General features: G+C 44.4%; 1 protein-coding gene across 3 annotated transcripts in view; it reads right to left on the bottom strand.

The window, feature by feature from the left end:
• reps2 (RALBP1 associated Eps domain containing 2) overlaps positions 1–21,976 on the bottom strand; it is a 42,917-nt gene extending 20,941 nt beyond the window's left edge. For 2 of the 3 annotated variants that reach the window (XM_035392644.1, XM_035392645.1), the window contains exons 1-7: positions 21,609–21,976; positions 5,716–5,839; positions 4,874–5,049; positions 4,161–4,269; positions 634–737; positions 298–436; positions 1–64 (exon numbers count right to left, since the gene is read on the bottom strand). In XM_035392644.1, coding sequence (XP_035248535.1) covers positions 1–64; positions 298–436; positions 634–737; positions 4,161–4,269; positions 4,874–5,049; positions 5,716–5,839; positions 21,609–21,788 — 896 coding nt within the window. In that variant the 5' untranslated portion in view covers positions 21,789–21,976. Of the gene's footprint in view, positions 65–297; positions 437–633; positions 738–4,160; positions 4,270–4,873; positions 5,050–5,715; positions 5,840–21,271; positions 21,381–21,608 lie in introns of those variants that run through there. The other variant, XM_035392646.1, reaches the window with a different exon arrangement.

Genomic DNA, 21,976 nt, shown 5'->3' with positions numbered 1-21,976 from the left:
CATATGTGCGACAGCTCTGGTATTGGGAGTTTGGATTTTGTGAAGAAGTTCTTTGCAATTGAACCTTTACAAGAGAGAAGAAATAAAAACAAGTTAACATTAACACTGGCTCAAAAGACATGCTAAATGCTAACAGCAACTAGCCAGCAATCTGTACTTTTAAAACAATGGCCTTGTGCATGCCACAGCAGACACACCAGTCCCTTCCTCTTCCCACTACCCCCGCTTCACCCCGACTCTCAGAGCAGCCCGGGCTGCCATTTCCTGCCATTGAGCCTATTTCTGTAGCGGTCATACCCAGAATGAGCGCGCCCAGGTCTGGCTGCAGCGTTTTGAACTGGTTGGTGTAGTACTCGCGCTGTTCCTCGGTTATCCTCCAGGGGTTGTCCGGGTAGTCCTCAGCACTGTGCTCCACCAGCCTCTCCACCGAGGAAGCCTGTAAGAGCAACAGCCCTGCTGTTAATGACAGCAAATGTCAACACTGATGCCCGGCTCTCTGCCCAATGTACTGCTCTCTCATTGATCTCTACTGTGACTTATTTTGTTTTAACTGATCGCTGACTGATCACTCCACTCCAACTGCTCTCTGAGCAGTAACACAGACGATGCACATAGACAGTAAACACCCATTACCCGAGGTAAGGTCGGCTGTTCCTGGAATGGCTTGCCCCCATAGTGACTGGGGGAGGAGCCCTCTGGCTGAGCCAAGGGCCATCCCGGTCCCCGTGGCAACTGCCCTGAAACGAAATAGGGAATGAATACTTACACTTATGAGACCAATAACTAATATTCACCCAGGGCTGAACGGCTGTACTTAAACTCCCGGAGTGAGAGAAGTGAACAGGGTCTTTGGAGGCTGGTGAGATTCCTGTCACTTCTTCCTGGGAAGGAGTGAAATGATTCTACTGGGCTCCTAGGATGGATTTCTCTGCACTAGAGAAGGTCCTGTGGCAATGGTTCAAGTGTCCAAAGCAAGCCCTCAAACACAGACAAGAAAACCAACACAGACAGCACACTGAACAAATAACATTTCTCTTTCTGTTAGAAGAAAATTATTGACTGAACAAGCACAGTTTATAGCAGATACACTCCTGCAGGAAAACTCACTGGCGCAAGCACATTAATCTTCATAAGAGCCCCATACTAAATAAATGGCCATATTTAAAATATATGACCACCTTGTCGTTTTAGATTAATTCACGGAAAAAGGGAATATTCAGACATGAAGCAAACCATCAAACAGATGGAGTGCAACAATAACAGAAGAGTAGGCTGTGCCTATGGGTTTTACAGTAAACACTCTTTTTAACAACCAACATCAGCTCTGAGCACACACGCTGTATAGGCAGCTGCAGGCGGGAGAGATTCTGTGTGATATTAGGGAATCTTTAAAAGAAGATTTTGTGCAGAACCCAATCAATTTCTGTCCTAAACACAAAGACCCTTCCTTCCTTTCAGTGGTAAGCTTCCAGATAAAATAAAATGGGGAAGGCGGTTGGCGGGTGGAGATTACAGGAAAGCATGGGGGTGGGGGTGAGGGTGAAGGGTGGGGGATGGGTCACTAAAGGCTAACTGAAGGTTATTTATTTCTACCTTTACTGCTTGACTGTACTACATTCCATTTCAGACAACTGGAAGAGGGGATGAAGACTGTAGTGGACAAACACAGAACATTATCAAAAGCAGGTCTCACTGCGCAAGAGAGGCACACAGTCCTACGCCACAGTAACGGCGCAGCTCAGCTGGTGGGTTACAGAATGACCCCAACGTTCAGGTTCAAAAGGGCGCAAGGCTGCTGCCCCGCAGCGGAACTGAACCTGCAACCTCAGGGTTATAAAGCCAGCCACTGAACCACCAAAACGTGCCACCGCTCCACCACTTCCTCAAAACAACTCCCTTACAGGAAGAAGACAGCCCCAGGGATTGGAAGTGGTGAAGCTGCTTTGCATGCTGGGGAGAGCAAGATGACGCGTTGAAGGCGGTTGTGAAGGAGACATTTCATTTTACCTAAGATCAGTCTTATCTATAAATATGTACCAGAAGCCAGCTCTGCAGCTCTGCAAAAGAAGAACTGACAATCAGATAAACAGACCTCCACCACCTACTTGGATTCTATTTGTGGAAAGAAACGTATAAAGGCTATACTGGGGTCAGAAAGTATACATGGTGTGTGGCCTCGGCCTAATTTTCCACGTGTGGGTTGGCAGGAAGCAATTTAATGGCGTGGTCTTTTAGCCACACCTCATAGTGGCCTTCAGTGGCACTTACATAAAGTGGACAGGGCCGGTATGTGAGGCCAGATTCACATCAGGATACGGAGGCTGCAGCCAAAGCGAACTCAATTCCAGACGCTCCTCTGATGTTCCAGGGTTGCCTGGTAACCAGGCGGCAGAAAATTCAGTTCTAATATGTTGGGGGGTTACCTAACAGCAGCATTCCAGCAGACGCTGAAAGAGCGGTGCTTTGATCTGTGAGGTCCAGAAAGCTAATTCAAAAGGTTATTTGTGCCGCAAGATCATAATCAAAGGCAATTTATGTCCGCGCTGGGCGAGACATAAATATGGCCTCATCAGCTTCCTCAGAAATAATTAGACCTTTGGCGATTCAATGGCCTTCCCTTTCTGTATTAGCTTTGGGACGTTGATATTACACCACCATTGCTAAAATCAGCAAGGGGAGCTTTGAAAAGAGTGACGATGGACATGGAGTTGTGTAGAAACAAAAAGCCTTAAAAGGGAATGAAAAGTGACAAACCACGGCACTTCCCCTCAGTTGTGAATCTGATGTTGCGCAGTCAACAACTTTCCCTCAGAACACGAGAGATAACGCGGTTACCATCCCCCACGATGCAACGTTAAGCACCTGTACCGCAAACAAAACGACAGCCGTGGAGGGAACTCCTGTATCCTGCCCGTGAAATTAATTCAGCGGGGGTGCCGTGCTGATCCCCACGGGTAAAACAGCTCTCTCTCTCTCTCACCGACGGCCCTGATTCGCTTCGTGCTGGGTCACGGTCGGGTCTCAGGCCCGGAGAGAACGAGCTTCCACAACCGCGGATGCCTATGCAAATCCTCAGCGTGGCCGAGAGCCAGGAGCCTTACTGTAACAGGAGCTCAGGTATATCATTAATATGGTTCTTATTACAACCGAAGAATGTTATTATCTGAAATAGCCGGTTAGAAGTGTTTGGCAGCAGACCAGTCCGTTGAGCTAATAAACAGGTAGCCATTCAGGCAGCTGTAATTGTGGTGTTATTGCCTGTCACCAGTGTATTACATTTGGTAGCTGTCAGTCACAGAGAGAGCCACTCTCACAGGGACAAGAGAGAATTTGTAGGGAGAATATCGAGAAGTAGGGTGGATGGTTCCTTCAAAGAAGGTGATCGAGGTACACCCAGACATTGAAGAATTGTATTTTGTTTAAGATTTGGATTTCAGTGTTTTGAAGCATCTGGTCTTCCAAGAATACCCCTGAATGGTCTCCTAATCTATAACAGGACCTTGAACTTCATTCCTTCCTTCCTTTCTGCAAACCTTTCTTCCTCACTTCCTTCCTTCCTTCAATCACCTTTTACACTGCCTTGCAAACAAAGGAACTATGTTCATACACAACATGCAGATATTAAGAAGAAAAGTTTCCTGCTGGAGCACCTTACATTCACATGCCTGGTTTGGTGTGTTTGTATAGGTAATGTGTGTGTATGTATGAAAAACCAATGAAGTCACTTCTTTACCCTCTTTCGATTCAGCCAGCCTCTTTGTTTACATAACCAAGCAATTATGATACTCAGAACAGCAGAGAAAGTCAGACTGCTGAGCAGTCTGTGCTAGGATTAGAAACAGAACGTGGATTCCCTAACACTCAGGGATAATCCCCTTCCATCACGCGATCGTTTGCTGCCCTATCACACAAAACCCACACAGATTAAGCCGATCACCACAATGAATCCATTTAGAGGTTATGACACACCTAGGAGCCAGACTGGGCCCGTGGAGGCACTCTTTTGGCCCTATGGGCCGATCTCTGGTGGTCATGTGGTGGATGGCGCTAATCCAGATTACAGCAGGGGCACGCACCACGGAGGGGAGTCTGAATGAATTCTGTGTAGCTCTTCGTCACGCGGTGAGGGGGAACACCTCCGTGACTGACAGCTGTCTTACCCGCTAGCGCCTCCGTGCCGTTCCTCTGTGCGCCGTGGGCGTAGCTGTGATAGATGGAGGGGGAGCCAGGTGGAGAGCTGATTGGAGAGAGTGAGGGGGACCGTGGCTCCTGATTATGAAAAAAAAATATTCTGCATTTAAGAAGCTGTATTTGTTTGGACCATTATTCAGAACGATTATAACAATAGCAAGTTTATGAATATTCATTACCCATGGTGTAGGTGGATATTTACACCATTGTTTATTGTTATGCTCAAAAACAGCATTAAAATACACTATTACCACAATAATGTGCAACCTGCATTATTCTGTCCATAAATGTATTCCTTCCATTACTACTCCACAATGTTCCTTCTCACCACTTCAGCTTCTACTATCATCACAGGGTGCTGCTGCACCTAGATCACAGTGTATAGCCACCAACACAGTGTACTACTGTCCTGTACTACACAACAGTGTGCTGCTGTCCCAGCAAACCATCACAGTGTACTACTGTCCCAACAAACCATCACAGTGTACTATAGTCCCAACAAATCATCACAATGTACTACTGTCCCAACAAATCATCACAGTGTGCTACTGCCATTATATAACTGTGATAGTGTGCTACTGCTGAGTGATTGTGCTGTGCAATAGTAACAGTGGAATCATTGCTATTGATGTTGGTTGTTATGGTGATGGGATGAGGTCTCCGCAGACTGTCCCATGCTCACCTGCTTCTCTGCACTGCTCTCAGGATGTCTTAAGTTACTCCTGTCTGCCGTCACCCGCCCGGCCAGTCCAGGCGTGGCCCCGTACTGGTGAGCCGGGGCATCGCTGTTCTGGGCGTGGTTTGGGAACAGCACCTCTGCCTCATTTTGCATTCCAGAAAATCTTGGGAGGGGCAGTTCTGTGGGCAGAGGCAAACACGCTAACAATGACCATACAGTGAAAACACTTCAAGAACTCATCTCCATGGCTGGCAGACATTCAAGGTGCCACTAACTAATTACCACATCTGATGCAAGTTCTGTAAGGGAAAAAAAAAAGTAAATAAGGTAACTAATATACCAGAGATGGACACTTTTTTTTCTTGTTGATAAGTGCAGTCAGATATCCACACTCCAGTTTCAAGCCGGTAATGATAACATGTATATCCAATTTTTCACTAAACAGACTAGTGTGCCCTTTAATCATGTCCTCCATATGAACTTCACACCCAAGTAACAAAGGGCACAGGGACTTGGCTCGCATCACTTCACATAGACAGGCTGCAACAGCCAGCGCAGAGATCACAGCGCTTCACCCAGCAACACTGAGAGCAGTCCCGCATGAGTCCAATGGGGCGGGGGTGGGGTTATTTTGTGGGTGGGACCAGAAACTGTATGTACGAAATGTAAAGCAGTGCGGTACTTCTCTCTTTTAACGAGGCGGGTAAAATTTTCAGTCTGCGCCCGCTGGGTGATCCGGCCGAGCGCTTTAGCCTTGCGCACGAGACTCCCCCTGATCCTGATTAAACGCTAAGCCCCCCTGACCTAGCCCTGCGCTCACAGGACCCGCGGCTGAGCACACTCACCGCTCTGTATGCTCTCCAGGCGGACCGGGAGGCCCGACTGCGCAGCGGCCAGCAGCTTCAGCGCCACGTAGAACTGCCCCGTGCCGAAGTAGCCTAGCCGCTTGGCTCCACACAGCTCCGTGATCTGCAGGAAAAAACAGCTCTCAGCCTCTCTCGTACCAGCGTACACACCTGCTAGTGCCCCCACCTGCTATCACAACCTCCTGCACACCTGCTAGCATCTTATGCTACAACCACGCCCCAAAGCATGGATTGATTTGAATAAATTAATGCATTACTCAACTCCACACTGAAAAAAGGCTTCATTGGATAAACCTATAGTTTTACTTCAATTTGTTAAACCTATATTTTTCGTCAATTGAATACCTAAAAAATAGAGGTGTAATAAATTGAAATTTTTTTTTTAGGTTTATCCAATAGAGCATTTATTTCAGTGTGGAGTTGAGTGACGGTAAATATGGCAAAAACAAATACTGCTTTATGTTTCTACCGCAGAACTGTTTGATGCTTGATTACAAACGTGTCACAGACTGTAAACATTGCTGGTCCTCTTACTTAGGGGACCATACATATTTTACCATGTTTATCACAACCTAAAGTCAACTTCAGCAGAATAATCTCTCACAGCGACCAGCTGTAGCCACAGGGCTGGCACGATACACAGAATCTTTCACCCTATTAAGACATATGATTGTTTACTGTTCTGTGCCACGGCGAAGACATGGGGACATGTTCAAGAGGAAATTTAGCATTTAGGTATCACTTTCAAGGGGAAAAAATCTGACACACTGATTTTAGAGGGTTTTTTTTCTGGCACTGCGGTGTGTTTTGTTTCAATTTCTGCAATCAGCAAAGTAACCATTTTAACCGTGCAGTTTGTTTTGCATTAATTAGGTAACATTAAAACATTTTCCATTTTCCATTAATATTCAAATATTTAAACTGCTTCCTGACAGGAGTCCAAAACATGCCTCATTATGGCATGAAAAAAGTTACAAGCTGCTTATAGTTATAAGCAAGTCGCATCCCATACACACACAGCTGAGGCACAGAAATCAACAGAAATAAAAACTGCACTGGATACTTGCAATATTCAACATACCCTTAAACGCAGTAGGTGTATCAAGAGCCATATTTAGTGGCATACATGGTCTTTGTTGTGCAGGATATTACAGTACATGTTGATATGAATGTACATTCAGACTTGCAACATGACTAAGAAATGTCGACAGAGAAACAAACAGAAATGCAGCCCCCCCACTTTCTTGTTTTCAGGAGATTTAGTCCAGGGTGTGTTTGCTGTGGGGAACATTAAAATCCCTAAATCCCTGATTACATGCCCCGTGAGCCGGAAAAAGTGGAAATTCTCTGGTTTGTTCAGGGTTCAGTGACTTAACCTGCAGAAACACTTAAACGTGGACAGACTTTTCCGAGAGGCTGGCTTTTCCTGTGCCCTTGCTTTGGAGTAAGGAAACACAAGCTGGAGGGCACAGCTTTAACCTGGATTCAGACTGCAGATCCTGCACAGTATAGCAGATAACATCTCATGCAAAAAGTACGCAAAAAATATTGTCTCTTCATAGAGTGTCAGGCCACCACGTGTGCTAATGCAGCTAGCATGCACCGCAGTACACATGCTATCAATGTCTGTAATCCTGCAGGAGGAATATGGCATCACTTTTCCATGACAACGTCAATTAACTCCTGCTTAATTCATGGAAGTAGAAAATGTTCCCTCAGGTGTCATGCCAGAATATTCCATAGATGCTTCATTGTATTCAGACCTGGTAACTGTGAAAGCCCTGGGATGTGGATATCACCAGCATCATGCTCCTCAAACTACTGAATAACGACTCATGCTCTCTGCATGTAAGCACTGTCACCTTGAAAGATACATATCTGTAGTAAAGAAATACTTTAACACATGGTGAAGATGACCACTCATTACCACTAAACAATGACTGCCATTGACCTTGGTGGTATTACATAATGTCTAAAACAGGAATCGGCATGGCACGCTATCACAGACAAGCTTTTACATTTACCAACAACACCCTCCCAAAACAGATAAGCAGGCTCCACACTTAACCCACCACAGACACAGGTCTGTACTGTCAGAGCACAAGATATTTCAGAGATGCAGTCAGACAAAGGTCACATTGGAAAAATGCGAAAACATCACATCTCAGCATAACATTGGCAGAGATCACTGCAGTGCATGTGCAGGAAATAATTCTGTTCTGCCAACCCAGGTAACCAATTACCTCATGAACAAGCGTGCAGACGAAATTTACACACAGAAAAGATGTGGCTTTCGTGTGCCTGGGCGTCTTGTCCCTACAGCTTTTTTTCTGCTGGTTCAGCATTAAATCAAATACACAGAGACATCATTCTCTAAGCTCAGGCATCTGCTCTGTAGGCCTCAAATGATGAACACATTGCGAAGCCAATCAGCCTTTGAGTTTCACCTTCCCAGCCTCCTGCTCTGTTGTTCAGACACCCAATCAGAGAGGAGCAAACCTCTCACCAGTTCACCCAGGAAACAGTCCAGCCTGAAGCAAAAGATCAGACCTCCTCCCTTCATTAACTTTGTGGGCAAAAAAGGTGCTTCCAATGTAATTTCTTTCAATTTTGTTTTCACAGGAGCAGGCAAATCAATACTTGTAGGTGTTCCCGTTTGACCACTGAAAGGACTTGAAGATCAAGGCAATGTTCAGGGACTCATTTTGGCTCCGTGATAGTAATACCACCCGATTTAAATCCAGAGCCGATGAAACTAAATGCTATAACTTCAAATTTGCAGTTAAAAAAAAACGATAGACAATATGTCAAACATAAAACTAATGTTTGAATCTTGGAATCTTGCAAAAATAAAAGAAAAGGGACTTGTTCTCCGTATGATAGCAGTGGACTAATAAACTATGACTTACAGGAAGAGGCACTACGGTTCAATCCCATTTGAACACAGATCTAATATCAGTGTGCAACCATTAGGAGACCATGGGATGATTTGACATTAAGTTGATAAACTATTGAGATGTAGTATAAAAGAAAATAATCTCTCAAGCATCTCTCTTGTCCACATCTCAAATGCAGTGCCAGGCACTTGCTCAGATGGTTTTTCCTCAAGTCGGAAGACAACAAGGCCCATATTCATAAGGAGTCTCATAATGTAAGCTGCTCATCCAGAATCAGGTTTCCCTCGTCCATATCATAACCTCATGCATCATGAGCTAAAAGGCTAAACTGATCCTAGATCAGCACTCCTACTCTGAGACACCCTAACAAATATGAGCTAAGGACTTCAACTTTCACTCACACAGCATTCTCCTCCTGGTCACTTCAGATAACCGACCTTGAGGATGCTTGCCTTACATGCTGCAAAATGAAAACGTGAATCTGCATGGCACAGAAACACAAAGGTCTCCCATACTGGCATGAGGTCAGTCTCCCCACTTGTCTGTGCTATCACCTCGGATTTAACTCTTTGTGAAAAAAGCTCACGCTTCACGAGAAGTAAGTGCTTGCTTCAGCTATCGGCTTCCTTCTAACGCAGCGAGACGCGTGCGGTCGTGACGCTCGGCAGGTGCCTGATCAGGTATTTCAGTTCATCAACATTCTGACAAAGGAACCAGGCCCGGCGCTGCAGTTACAGGCGCAATCAATACACAGCAGCTTAAGCACCATTAACGAGAGCCGCGTTTCCAGCCACTGATGACGGACAACAGCACGACATGTAAAAACCATCTGCATTAGCCAAGCAGCATGATTTAATTTAGAGGAGCTAATCTACGGTGGAAATCAATCACTTGTCATGCCGCGTAACAAGTACCGATCGGTGCATTGACGACCAGGCTTGATGCCTCCTGATGCCCAGAGCCACCTCTGATGACATCACTGGAACTAAGGCAGTTCTTCATAATTTTAAAAGATAATTCAGCAACTTCAAGAAGCTGGCTGGCAACTGGAAGATTCACCAGGTGATTAAACTTCCTGACCAATGAATGTCTCTGATTAATTAGGCCAATTCAGACCCAGATGGAAAAGTAACCAGCAGACTCTCAAGGGGATACTATTACTTTTGGGATATTGTGCCATTGATGTACTTATTTGCTAAGTTATGTGTTGTTTCAACACACCGATGACATCAAATTCCAATTGTGCGTTTAAGTTTCTACTTTGTAAACAGCAACGGATGAGCGGGGCCTTCATAAATAAAAATGACTAAAATGCTAAAAGAAATCCCTCAAGATAAAAGATCTGAATACTATCTGAACACAGTAAAAAAAAAAAACTGCTGTCAGCAGCACCTGGCGTCTCCTGCAGTGGATGCGGGCGAGCTATTGATCTTGTGCAGGCTCCGCAGTCCTGCGGGTCTGACAGCTCATTAATAACAGCAAGCTGCAGAAGAAGGCCTGTCCAGTTCCGCCTCCTATCCAGCCTCCTGTCCATCTCCCCTTTCAGGCACCAGATTATTGGAAGGTCAGTGATTTGTCACACAGGAATATAAAAATAATAAACGGACTGCATATCATCGGGCTGACTGCAGAATTGAGCTCCTCGTCCTAGCTGAGCACTGAGCACGCTCCCCCTGTCACAGCTGTGAGTGACAGTGCATCCTGCACTCCCGTTAGACTGTTACAGACTCAGGCAGAAGCTTACCTAGGGCACCCAACAGTTTCACAATCCTGACAGGACTCAGGAGCTTTTGGCTGCAGGGCCCTATAATTACAGAATGACTGCCTCACACCGCATGAGAATTGGGGAACTGATTGAAGAAAAAAATATTTTAAATAGTTTTTTTTTTTTTTTTTGCATTTACTAGTCTCTGACAACATGAACTTTGGTTAATATCAGTAATTGAACTATGATTTTATGCAAGACGTGGAAAGTCTCACATTTGGTTGGGTTTTCAAACTTGAGGACAATGTGGACACAAGCTGAGATTAATTATGCCCCACACACAAATGCAAAAGCTCAAGTAGGCTCACTGTCTGAAAATCCAACACTTGTTTTTCTGATCATGTGGAAGCATCTGGCTTGAAACTAATCTGAGGCTTCAGTTTCAGTATTTGAATGCATTTGAACGCGATTCCAGACGAAACATGTTCAGTTGGTGAAATACCCAGCATGGACCGAGTTTAACAGCCTGTACATACTCAGCTTGTCCAACCATACACTTTTCCAGGGTTTTGCTTTCCAGGGAAATACCCAGGGCTGTTCTGAAGCTGAGGATGAAAAGCTAACATGGGGATGAAGAGATAAGATAATGCAGCACAAGTGCATTACCTAAGAAAGGCTGATGGGTGCCTCACTGCCATTGGTCAGTAATCCACCTGTAATTGGCTATCCAACACAATAATCTCCCATGATGGCAAAACGTTGAATGTACCATCCCCTCTATATTTTGCAAGACAGCATTGTCAGCACCATTTCTCTGAGCTCTGGTGTGCTATTCTAAATATCACACTAAAACCAAAATTTTAACCTTTACCCCTTAAAAAATCTTTAACCCTTTCCTGGGGTATTTCTTATAAAAATGCCTGCTGCAAGTTAAAAACACCTTTGCTATTTCACAGTTGCGTAAAGAAGGTAACTTTTTTTCTTTACAAATTCTGCCATTTTGATTTTTGTAGAGCCAATCATATTGGCCGGAGGTATCAGACATGCTCCATACAGCAGAGGGTCTTTACAGGGCTCGGTTCATCCAATCAAATGCTTGAGAGCCAGATGGGCCTCTGGATCCCCCTAAGCCCCCACCCACCTCCCCCTCCAAACAAATCAGGCTAAATCCATTCCTTCATACGGCAGCAAAGGATTAGAGAGGTTTAGTGCTGGTGCGAGACAATGGACAAGCACACATATGCGAAGAACACTCAACCAATTTCAAGACATACTGGGTTAAATCGCTAGGACCCTGTAACGACAAGTGATACACACAAACAGGGTTAAACACACAGACATGCAAATGAAAAAGCACACACATAAGCACACCAAAATACAGTCACACACATATCCAAGCACTTAGAAACATACACACGGGTTGACATACAAACCTAGATCTGACAGAGTGTGTATTCATGCTGACACACACACACACACACACACACACACACACACGGGTCAGAGCGCGGCGAAATGTCTTGTAAACAGTCTCAAAACAAAGCCCTGTTGTGTTCTTTCATAGACAGACGTCCAGTCTAAGGGATTACAGACAGGGACAGATCAGTGAAGGAGGCAGCATCACTCAGGACAAAGGGAAGAGATATGGACTTATTAAAGGAGATCATGAGCAGCTCCAAATACCCATCCTAGAAAGGCAGCAGATTGGGCGGGGTTGGGGCTGCTGCCTTTAATTAAAAATTACACACAATTATTTCTGCCTGACCTGCTTGTCCCTTGAGCAGAGCACAGCATGCAGACACAAAGGAAAGTGAAGGCATATGCCTGGAGCCACAGGACACAGGACAGGAGGGAAGTCCCTGTGTAACTGCAGATATACATTCAATTATATCCATGTGCACAATGTGATAGCATTGTGTCCTATAAGGGGTTGATACAGCACAATGGCACCGGAACTGGAAACAGGGTAGTTGCACTGGCTCTTCTTCTGTTAGGTATTTATGAAAGGCCCTTCCCCTTTTTATCTCCTCAATTTGGAATGGCCAATCATGCACAAGTTTCAATGCTCAGTGCAACCTCTGTTGACAAATTCAGAGAGCACAGATGAGCATGTGTGGGCGCCCAATTGAGCAGCCAAGGCCACTGTCATCCCAGCCGAATTAAACCCTCTCGTCTCCAAGTGCTGAGAGTTACCCTGCAGGTCTGCTGGAAAGTGCTGGACTCAGTACCGCACCGTGCAGCCCATCCATGCACATTCAATTAGACAGATGTGCCATGTGTATCACTATGATTAATAATAACACTTATGAGTCAATTACATCCTTGTTTTTAGTGTATGCAAACCAATTTGGGCTGCTGGACATGACTGAAAAGTGATATAAATTTTTATTCCTTCTTCTTCATATTATCAGTATTGTTATTATGTCACAGCCGAAGGATTTGCCTCATGTGGTCCAATCAGAATCCTCAGGGTAATTTGATGAGTTATTCTCAGATGACAGAAGGCACTGCACCATATAAAGTATGTTGCACTGCCCACAGTCATTAAAGCTTATTAGCCATTCATTAAACCTGCCTGCTGAACACTGTTCAGCTTCCTCAGAGAGCTGTCGTAAATTAAACATTTAAACTCCCAGAAGGCTTCTGAGCGCGCCCTGAGAAGTGTGCCGTTGATTCGTTTACTTGCTCTCGCTCCAATGCGGCAAATGTTGATCCAACTGAATAATTCATCTTTAAAAGGGGGGGAGAAACAATAGTTGGGAGGCTCTGCATTACTGTTTGGCTACCCTCCCATATCAAACTGATGTCTCATGTTCACCAAGGAAATGTAACTTTGTATAGTAATTTCACCCCTGGAATGCTAAAAGCCCCCCAGGACTGCGCTATGAAAAATAAACCCAAGCTAAGTGTTTTTGTGGGTGCCCGAGGCATTCACATGAATGAGGCCAGACAAGGGTGGGCAGATCCATTTCTGCAGGGCCGGTGTGTAAACAGGTTTCCGTTGCCACCAGTTACACCTGCCAAATGAGCTAGACTAATTAGCAAAATACACTTAGGCTGGTTTAACCGTAGATTAGCCCTGGGAAACAGGAACCGTTTTCAGGCATCATTCAGGAACTTATCAAGAAATGCAGCTAAAATATCAATTGCTAAATGATCGAGCTAATCATATAATTAAACGCAGAATTTGGCATGAACTCCAGAAATGGATATGGTCCTCCTTAGACTCCCCTGAGGTAAGGTTTGTTGTACTTGGTCCAGTCCCCATTTTTGTGGGGTTCACTTTCAAACATCTGTACTTTCTTGTTTTGTTTAAAACATAAATGACTCCTTCCAGAAAAGTCTGAATGAATTTAATGGTCATATTTGCCATTAAATGTCTTTAAGGTAAATCAAGATGGCATGAAGGTAAATCACTGGTCATTACACAGAGAGTGGCTGTAGGTTTAGTGAAGACTGAAAACTGCACTGTGTGTCTGCAGGCTTCACAGAATGCTCATCTTGTAAAGCCAGTTGGGGGGGGGGGGGAATGCTGCTGTTGCTAAGTGACCTCCGCTGTGTTTTTTAGGGAGCTGTGAAAAACACTGCCTGTTTTGGTCAGGGCACGGTCAGCCAGACAGCCATCCAGGAAACACCTGGCTATGCAGATGACCGGTTGGGATTGTCAGTGCAAACACGAGCGCACACTCAAAAGGATTGCCCCTGAAGTCCAGTTCAAAGCCCCTACCATTTTATCATCGCTGCACAGAACGGTGGCATCACATGCAAACAAAAAAACTAATAATGGGAATACAGTACCCACCACTGTGGTTTTCTGTTGTGGGAGTAACAATAAACCTATGGCCACTGAACTCATTAGCTACACACGTTCTCCTCAGTGCATTTCCCAGAACTAATCCGAAAGTGTTCTTTTAGAAATATTGAAATGGTGCAAATACCATCTTGGATTCATAATTTTCAGGAGTTTAAAAGACCCTTGCTGCCCGAGTGGGTCAAGCATTGTCATGAGCACAAACGGAACCCAGATATCTCAGGTTTTGGTCAGGCCAATGACGTAAGTGACAGTAACCAGGAGTCCTGACAGGGGTAGACTGGGTTTACTGTGTGTTCTTTCTCAGGTTCCCACTGAATAAGCTTCTGCCAATGATGCATCAGGCACCTATGGGTTACTAGCTGCCATTAGCGGTACGCTTCTCCTCAAATCAGCACTACTGTTCCTGTAATACCGTGTGACATGTAGAGCAGTTCTGTGTAAGTGCAATGGATGAGCAGATAGGCCTCAGCAGTGAATCAAGAGGCACTATTAGCCATTATAAATGGAAAAAATATGTCTAAAAAAGTCAACCTCAAAGGCAATTAAGTAATTCAGAGCGGTTACGTGCACAACCGTATTTAAAAAGAAACATCTTCTAGGAAGACCATTCCCCGAAGACAGAATGCTTTTTTTATTTCATGATCTCTGACACTTGGAACAAAGAGAAAAGTTCTTTATTCTCATCTGGAGATGTTTTTACAAGACTCCAGACAGTGCAAATGCTTCAGACCTCAGAGCTCAGTGTCTTCAAGGCTGTATAAATAACTAGTGTGACAGTCTCAACTCTCAGTGCCCCTGGTTTATTAATAGAGAGAAATGGCTCGTAGTATACTCCTGCCTAGCAACGTGCACGTACAGACACACGTGCATGCACACACACACACAAACAAACAAAATTAAGGCAGGCTGAATATTAGATAGGAGCACAGTGAACAGAAGGCATTGAACCTCACAATACAACACATGGCTCAGTGGTCATGCTGTTTTAATATTACGGAATGGCAAAGCTGATCAAAAAAAAAGCATAAGTTCCATCCATCCATTATCTATACCACTTATTCCTGGTCAGGGTTGTGGGAGGTGCTGGAGCCTATCCCAGCATGCAGTGCTACCCACCGCTACCCAAGAAAAAGTTTATAAATTATAATAATTTGAATACTTTCTGAAGACAAACAGTGGTGTAAATTAGTCATGTAATATTGCATAACCCCCCCCACCACCACCCCACAATTCCTCATACAAGGGGATATGTTACCAGAGCAGTTAATTCAGCGTCTTCTTAATGCACATTCTACACTAACGGTGTCAGAACAGTGCGAATGAAAACTGGTCTCAGCACAGCGTGGCTGCAGCCCCGTCAGCAGAAACCCCAGAGGGGAGATAGTTCTGCATTGTGCAGCAAAATCGACTCCATTTCCCTCCTTTATGGTATGCTTCAGCAGTCAGTTCAGCAGTTCGATCTGTCCACAAACGCTCGCCTCGCTACTCTTCTCGGCTGAAGCTTTTGAAGACCCGCTACATTAAAAACTTAATGAGGCTACTTGCCTCTGAACATATTCTGTTCCACATATCATCATGTTCAACACATCATCTACACAAGAACAGAAATGACTTTTAGGTGGCGTTACATATTTCTCCTCAAGAAATATGTTTCTTGAAATATGTTTCATATTGTACCTCAAGGCACCACAGACTGCAGCTCTGAGTTCAGGCGGCTTGGATGCTTGTGGTGAACTACATCTTTTGAATACATATCCCGTGAGCACCTGGTGCTTGTACATGAATAACAGTCACCATGGGAGGCTCAGATGTCTGCAGAGATGGTCAAGTCAAGAATGTGTAAGACTTGCCATATGGGGACATGTCTGGAGTGGGAGTGGATTGGAACTGTGTGTCAAAAGCACAGGCACAGCACCACACTACCTCCACATTCAGCTGCTGAAATTCTCTCTCAAGAGGCAGCACGCATGCCATTCTTACAGCCAGTCTGCTTAATTCCACATAAACTATCATTTCACTCAAGCATAAACACAAGTCAGGACAGGGAAGAAAATTCACAATGAAATATGTGTGATTATCAGGTCTGAGTTACACAGCATGAGCAACGCTCCCAAAAGTGCAAGACACACGCTCAATGTGCAAAGAATGGGCTGTCTGCGCCTGTTTTAGCAACAGATTATTTTCTCTCAGTTAGTATTAACAAGCATCTGGAATGTGCCATTGTCTCTGCTACAGCAGCAACCAACGACCGAGGTGTGATCTTTCACTGCCCACCAGCAGGCGAAGAAAAGAATAGTGTTGTTTGAGAGAGAATCATTTTCTCTCCGAAACAGTATATCGCCTGAGCAGAGGAACAGAGAAGAGGGACCAGAGGTGCTCAGTACAGGTTCAGAGCAAAGGCACCGTCTGAGGGGAGAGAGACTTAAATTTTTCCCATCATGCATTATTAAAGCGAACTGCTCTTCGCACGCAAGTAGGGCTAATCAATATGACTGTGGAACACGCTGAGCATTACTTCTGCCAGTGTATAATTATGGCTGCCTTCAAATGCTTACAATAACCTGCCCTCTGATCACAGAAAATGGCAGATTTCTGGAAAAATCTCCAGAAAAAAAATAAACCCTCTTCAGCGTGCAGATAACCGTAAAGAGCTAAATTATTTTAACCTGACTATCAGGGCACACTGCAGAGACAGGGCAATTAAAGAACAGGAATCCACCTGTACAGGTCAGATAGGACAGGAAAGGGCTCATCACAGTTACACAATGCATGCCGATTATACTACACTGCCACCTGGGTTGGCAATGTAGTATAATGGGTAAGGAGCTGGTATTGTAACCTGAAGTTCAAGACACTGTTCAATTACCAGGTTGGACACTGTTGGTGTACCCTTGAGCAAGGTACTTAATCTATATTGCTTCAGTATATATCCAGCTGTATAAATGGATTCATTGTAAATGATACGTATAATGTTGCGCATGCCGCTCTGGATAAGAGTGTGACTGTCTGCTAAATGCCTGTAATGTAATGAAGTACTCAGGAGAGGCTCAGTAGACAAGACTATGTCACCTGCCAACTGGGAGTCTACAGCAGCTAGACACAGTTCACTTTGTCAGATCAAGGGTATGGGATTAAGAAAGACAGCCATTGGTATTTTTTTTACATTAATTCCTTCCAACAACATATCAAGTGAGCAATAAAAATCTAATTCTCTGTGGTGGGGCGGAGATGTTCAGGTTTGAGGACTGAAGCAGTGGTGGATAATCTCTCTGGGAAAATCTGACCCGAGATTGGCTGACTGGCCTGCTCGGGCCATGCGGTGCTCTGATGTTCTCAAGCTCACATGGGATCAATGAGAACTCCCCTCACGGCCCAATGGGCATTGTTACAATTTTCAGACAATTGCCTTTGTAATACTGAAGCGATGCGCTCCTGAGGCTGCCTAACCGCTCCGCTAATGGGGAGCTCATCTTCAGAGCAACGGTTAGCTCGGCATTCTCTCCCCCTGGAAACCTGAGTTTGAGCCTCTCCTGATTCCGGCGACCATTACAGTATACACTGTATCTGACTGCCTGCTGTGTTAACACTAGAAAGGCTTTGTTAAAAAAAGAAGCATTAATGACTGAAACAAAGTATGTGCTTTTTATGCATTTCATATATGAATGCTTCACTTTCATTCAGCTTAATGTTTAGGTGGTCCACCATGATCTTCATAATTGTGTCAGTGGTCTGTGGGGGAAAATTTGTGAGTGCAACTGCCCTACAAACCAAATAAACATATTTCCTGTTTTGGAAGGATTTCACTTCCAGGGAGAGCAAATGTTTGAAAACGATGTTGCCAGATCAAATTTTCGAATGGAGGAACATTAATTCACGTCAGTGTAAATGACTGGGGGAAACTGGAGCTGGCACAAACACTGGCTCGCTGGGGCATTGTGCACATGCAGATGATATGAGAACAATATAGCATCTATTAGGCTACTCACAGAAATATATGGCTCACTTCCCAATGGCCTGGAAGAGAAATTCTTACAAACACATGTTATGAAATGACACTCAATCTTCCACACTAACCGCACTGTGGGCACAGAAATGCATGTGGACAGACATAAATAGGCAACTATATAGCGAGCACCAAAAAAAGCCCTTGATAAAAATGCATTACGCTGAATTCACATGTACACTGATGTTAAAATCCATGAAGTGACAGTAGCCCTGATTGTGTTGTTTGAAAGGTAAATCTTTAAAGGGTCCTTGCCCGGCCTGTGTTTTGTGACACAGAAGTGATCAGGATACTTTATGTCCATGTTCAGGGCCACCGTCAGGTGAGAGGACACCTGGGTATAATGTCCCGGTCCCTGGAGGAGGGGGGGTGACCAATGGTCTGTGAATTTGTGGTAAATATTATTACCCTGAGAATAATATAATAATATAATTTTGTCCCGGGGCCCACAAATTTCAGCCGGCAGCCCTGCCCACATTAAGCACCCTCTTCTGGCGTCGATCCAGTCTGACCATTTTATACTATTCCTTTCCAGAGATTTAAATCTGAAAAGGCCCATCTCCGTTGACGTGCAACGAAACTTTGAAAAACATTTATTCAGTGGTGTAGAAAAAGACCTAATGTGTACGGCCACTGGATCTTTTATGGACATGAGATGATTCTTAAAAATTTCTCCCTTCAAATGTAAACAAAGTGGGCCGAGTCTTCTCCTGCGGACCAGATGCCATGCTCGGGCATTCACAGGGCAGCCGCACAGCTGAATAGCGCCACTATCTCTTCCGCTCACTGCTTGGACAAGACAGGGCGACATTCAGTACTAATTGATCTCAATGGGACCATGTCCACAGTGAAGTCGTATTTAGGGGCTGACAGACTATGGCCTATGCGACTGCCCTGAGGGGTAGATGAAAAAAGTTCATTCAGAAGCACGGACTATGTCCATTTACAATACACGTGTCCATGCTGCGCAATAGTGTTAAACAAATGAAACATTAGGACAACACGTGAAAAATAAATATAAAGCATAATTAACCCCAGTTTAAAACAGTGAATGTTATGAAACTAATACCATTATGATGAATAACTTACCTATAGGAACACGCACACATATTGACAGACAGAAAGCAACAAATTTTATAAACGAATGAATCTGATAACCAGGGTATATTGGCACCACACAATGATTAAATACAACATAGCTTCATATTTTCATCAAAAAATAACCCCTGCAGGGGGTTTCAGACTGTTCCCTATGGCCTATTTGTTTATCAAAACCTGTCCTTTTCTCCGAATGTGTTCCAGACAAGAACGTGTAGAATATTTTTCCTCTTCTTTTTCGTTTTTCAGTAAGTGAGAGAAAGCTGCGACAATGTTTTACAACCCCCTGTAACACTGTTTCAGTTCTTGTTTCACCAAAACAAGATGATGTTCAATATCCACATTGGCACGTTCTCTCTGGAAAGATTTGCATAGCAAATGTTTTAGCTATAGCCCGAAAACCCGACATCCGCCTGTGAGCGTGGTGAATAGAGTGAAACAGCCAGCTCGCTGTCACTCAGAGCCCGTCACCAGAGTCCATACCGGATCCTCACAGCAGTACCGGATGGGAAGGAAAAGAGACACTGGGCCAAACATCCTGGAGTGGAAAAAGACACAATGGGCGGCTATCGCAGGAGGGCTTTCCATGTGACAGAGAGGAGCAAACGGTGCGGATCCCCGTCGCGAGTTAAAATGGCACACTTCTCCCAGACAACTATGCAACAGCCCAACTCTTACTGAACTCTTACTCAGTTAAAATCCTTATTTATTCTGGTAAAGATCTGTTATTTTTATTAATAAAAAATATCAGCTCTACGAATCCCTAGGGCCTCCTCACCACTTAGAATGCTGTATGTGTGGAGCCATAAATATAACATCTTGCTCTTGCAAGTGCATTCATTCTCACTGTTAGTGGGTCTATAGGCTATACGCATCTCCAGTGATCTACAATACAAATCCAGTGAATACAAATGTGGCTAGCTACCTCATGGAGCTCGGTGACTTGTCCAATTTTTGCCTGTATTTCACTTTAATAGCATCCTGTAAATCAGCATGCTATTAAAAACGTTGCCTATTTTCTATAGATATGGCTATAGCCTAGCTGTCCAGCTGTTGACCTGGCGCAAACATTAATCCCGTCACTTTGTCCAATTCCAGACTCATCATGTCAGCGGTTATAAATACGTATGTTGGACGCACCCATCACCCCCTACAGCTGTTTAAAAACTCTTGTCTTGGAGGCGGAGGCCTTGGAGAATTTCCTGTCGTCTGCAGGGTTCACGTGGATATTAATAAAAAATAATGCGGTCAAAAACGTATATTAACCTTATTTGTGTTTATTGATAACTCCCAGGTTGCTGCACAAAAACACCCGTTACAACTCTGACAAAATTAACCTCATCAGTATACAGTGGGCTATAGAGCCGGTCTCCAGTCTTCACGAGCTTCTGCGATTCTCCGGCCTGACTGATTAAAATCTACTCCAAGAGTTATTAAAAGTTAATGACTTAAAATAAGAACGAAATAACTGTATGGAAGAAACTAAAATGCCTCTAAAACATGTTGTTGAAGGACGCTATAGCTGTACAGTAGGCCCATAGATCACGAGCAAGCAATATTCCAACTGGTGAATTCACCTGTTTTAGGTGGCCAGTATTTCCAGTTAGGCAGGTTTAGGATTTTAGCGACAAAGTGCACATATGGCGACACAGTTATTATCCAATGATACACACTTCCCTGAAGTCGACAGACAACTCCTTCAATCTGCAGGATTAATAAAATGTGCGATTACAATAAATTAGGTACGGTGAGCCGTAAAATTTTTAAATATTGGTTCAATTTTATAGCCTACAGTATACCATCTAGCCTATGTTTCTCAGTTTCAAGTGATCTACATTCTCAAAACGACAGTAGGTAGCCTACACCTTCGGCAATATAGGCTACTACTACCTGGCTACTGTTGAAAAGAGCCTAATTCAAAAGGAAGTCCACCCGTTTCCAGCTCTCCTGAGCATAAACATGAAGCTGAATAATCTCACAAGATCGTAACAAATATACCAAATTTTATTTTATCTCACCTGTTCATTAAGCTTATTTCCTGAATTGATTATGCTCCGACTGCAACCATCTCAAAAGCCCAAGAAATCCCCACCTTATTTTATGCAGTGCACGCTACGCTATCACACCACCGATCAGCACGCATAGCTTGACTAATTGTTAGCAAGTAATGTTTTGCATTCATATCCTAATACCAGAGACCGGGTGAGCTTGAAATCAATTTACAGAGCCGATTGCACAGGAACGTTGAGCGTGGAATGCTAAGCCGGTACGCACTACTCTGCAACCTATGGTTCTGTGTTAGCACATAGTTGTGTTTCATCAAATTAAAGGACCGCGCGCTTGGTAGATACTTACTTGATGCAGGGTCTCGGCAGGTAGCTGTGATGCTCGGAACAGCTCTCCTACTTTGCTCGCCGCTAGTTTACCCGGGCTGTCAGCTTGGCATAAAGTGCATAGACCAGAGTAACATCTTTGTTCGTTCTCACTAAGGGATATGAAACTCCCTGCCGTCGCCGTGCCAGGTCCCAGATCCATTCCGGTCTGCCCGCATTCAATATATAACGTGTTCTGGTTCTCGAACGGCCAGCGTGAACCAGATTCGGCAAAACGGTGACGTTGCGGATCCCTTTAGAGAAAACGGGCAAATGGGGATTTTGCCGACACCAGTGGATCACGTCTACTGCAGCAAAGCTGCCTGCTCCCTCAGTCGCCTGTAAGGTAGT

The sequence above is a fragment of the Anguilla anguilla genome, chromosome 15, assembly GCF_013347855.1.
Source record: "Anguilla anguilla isolate fAngAng1 chromosome 15, fAngAng1.pri, whole genome shotgun sequence".
NCBI lineage: Eukaryota > Metazoa > Chordata > Actinopteri > Anguilliformes > Anguillidae > Anguilla > Anguilla anguilla.
Note: the sequence above shows the minus strand (reverse complement) of the source record. Positions and strands in the feature narration are given on the sequence as shown.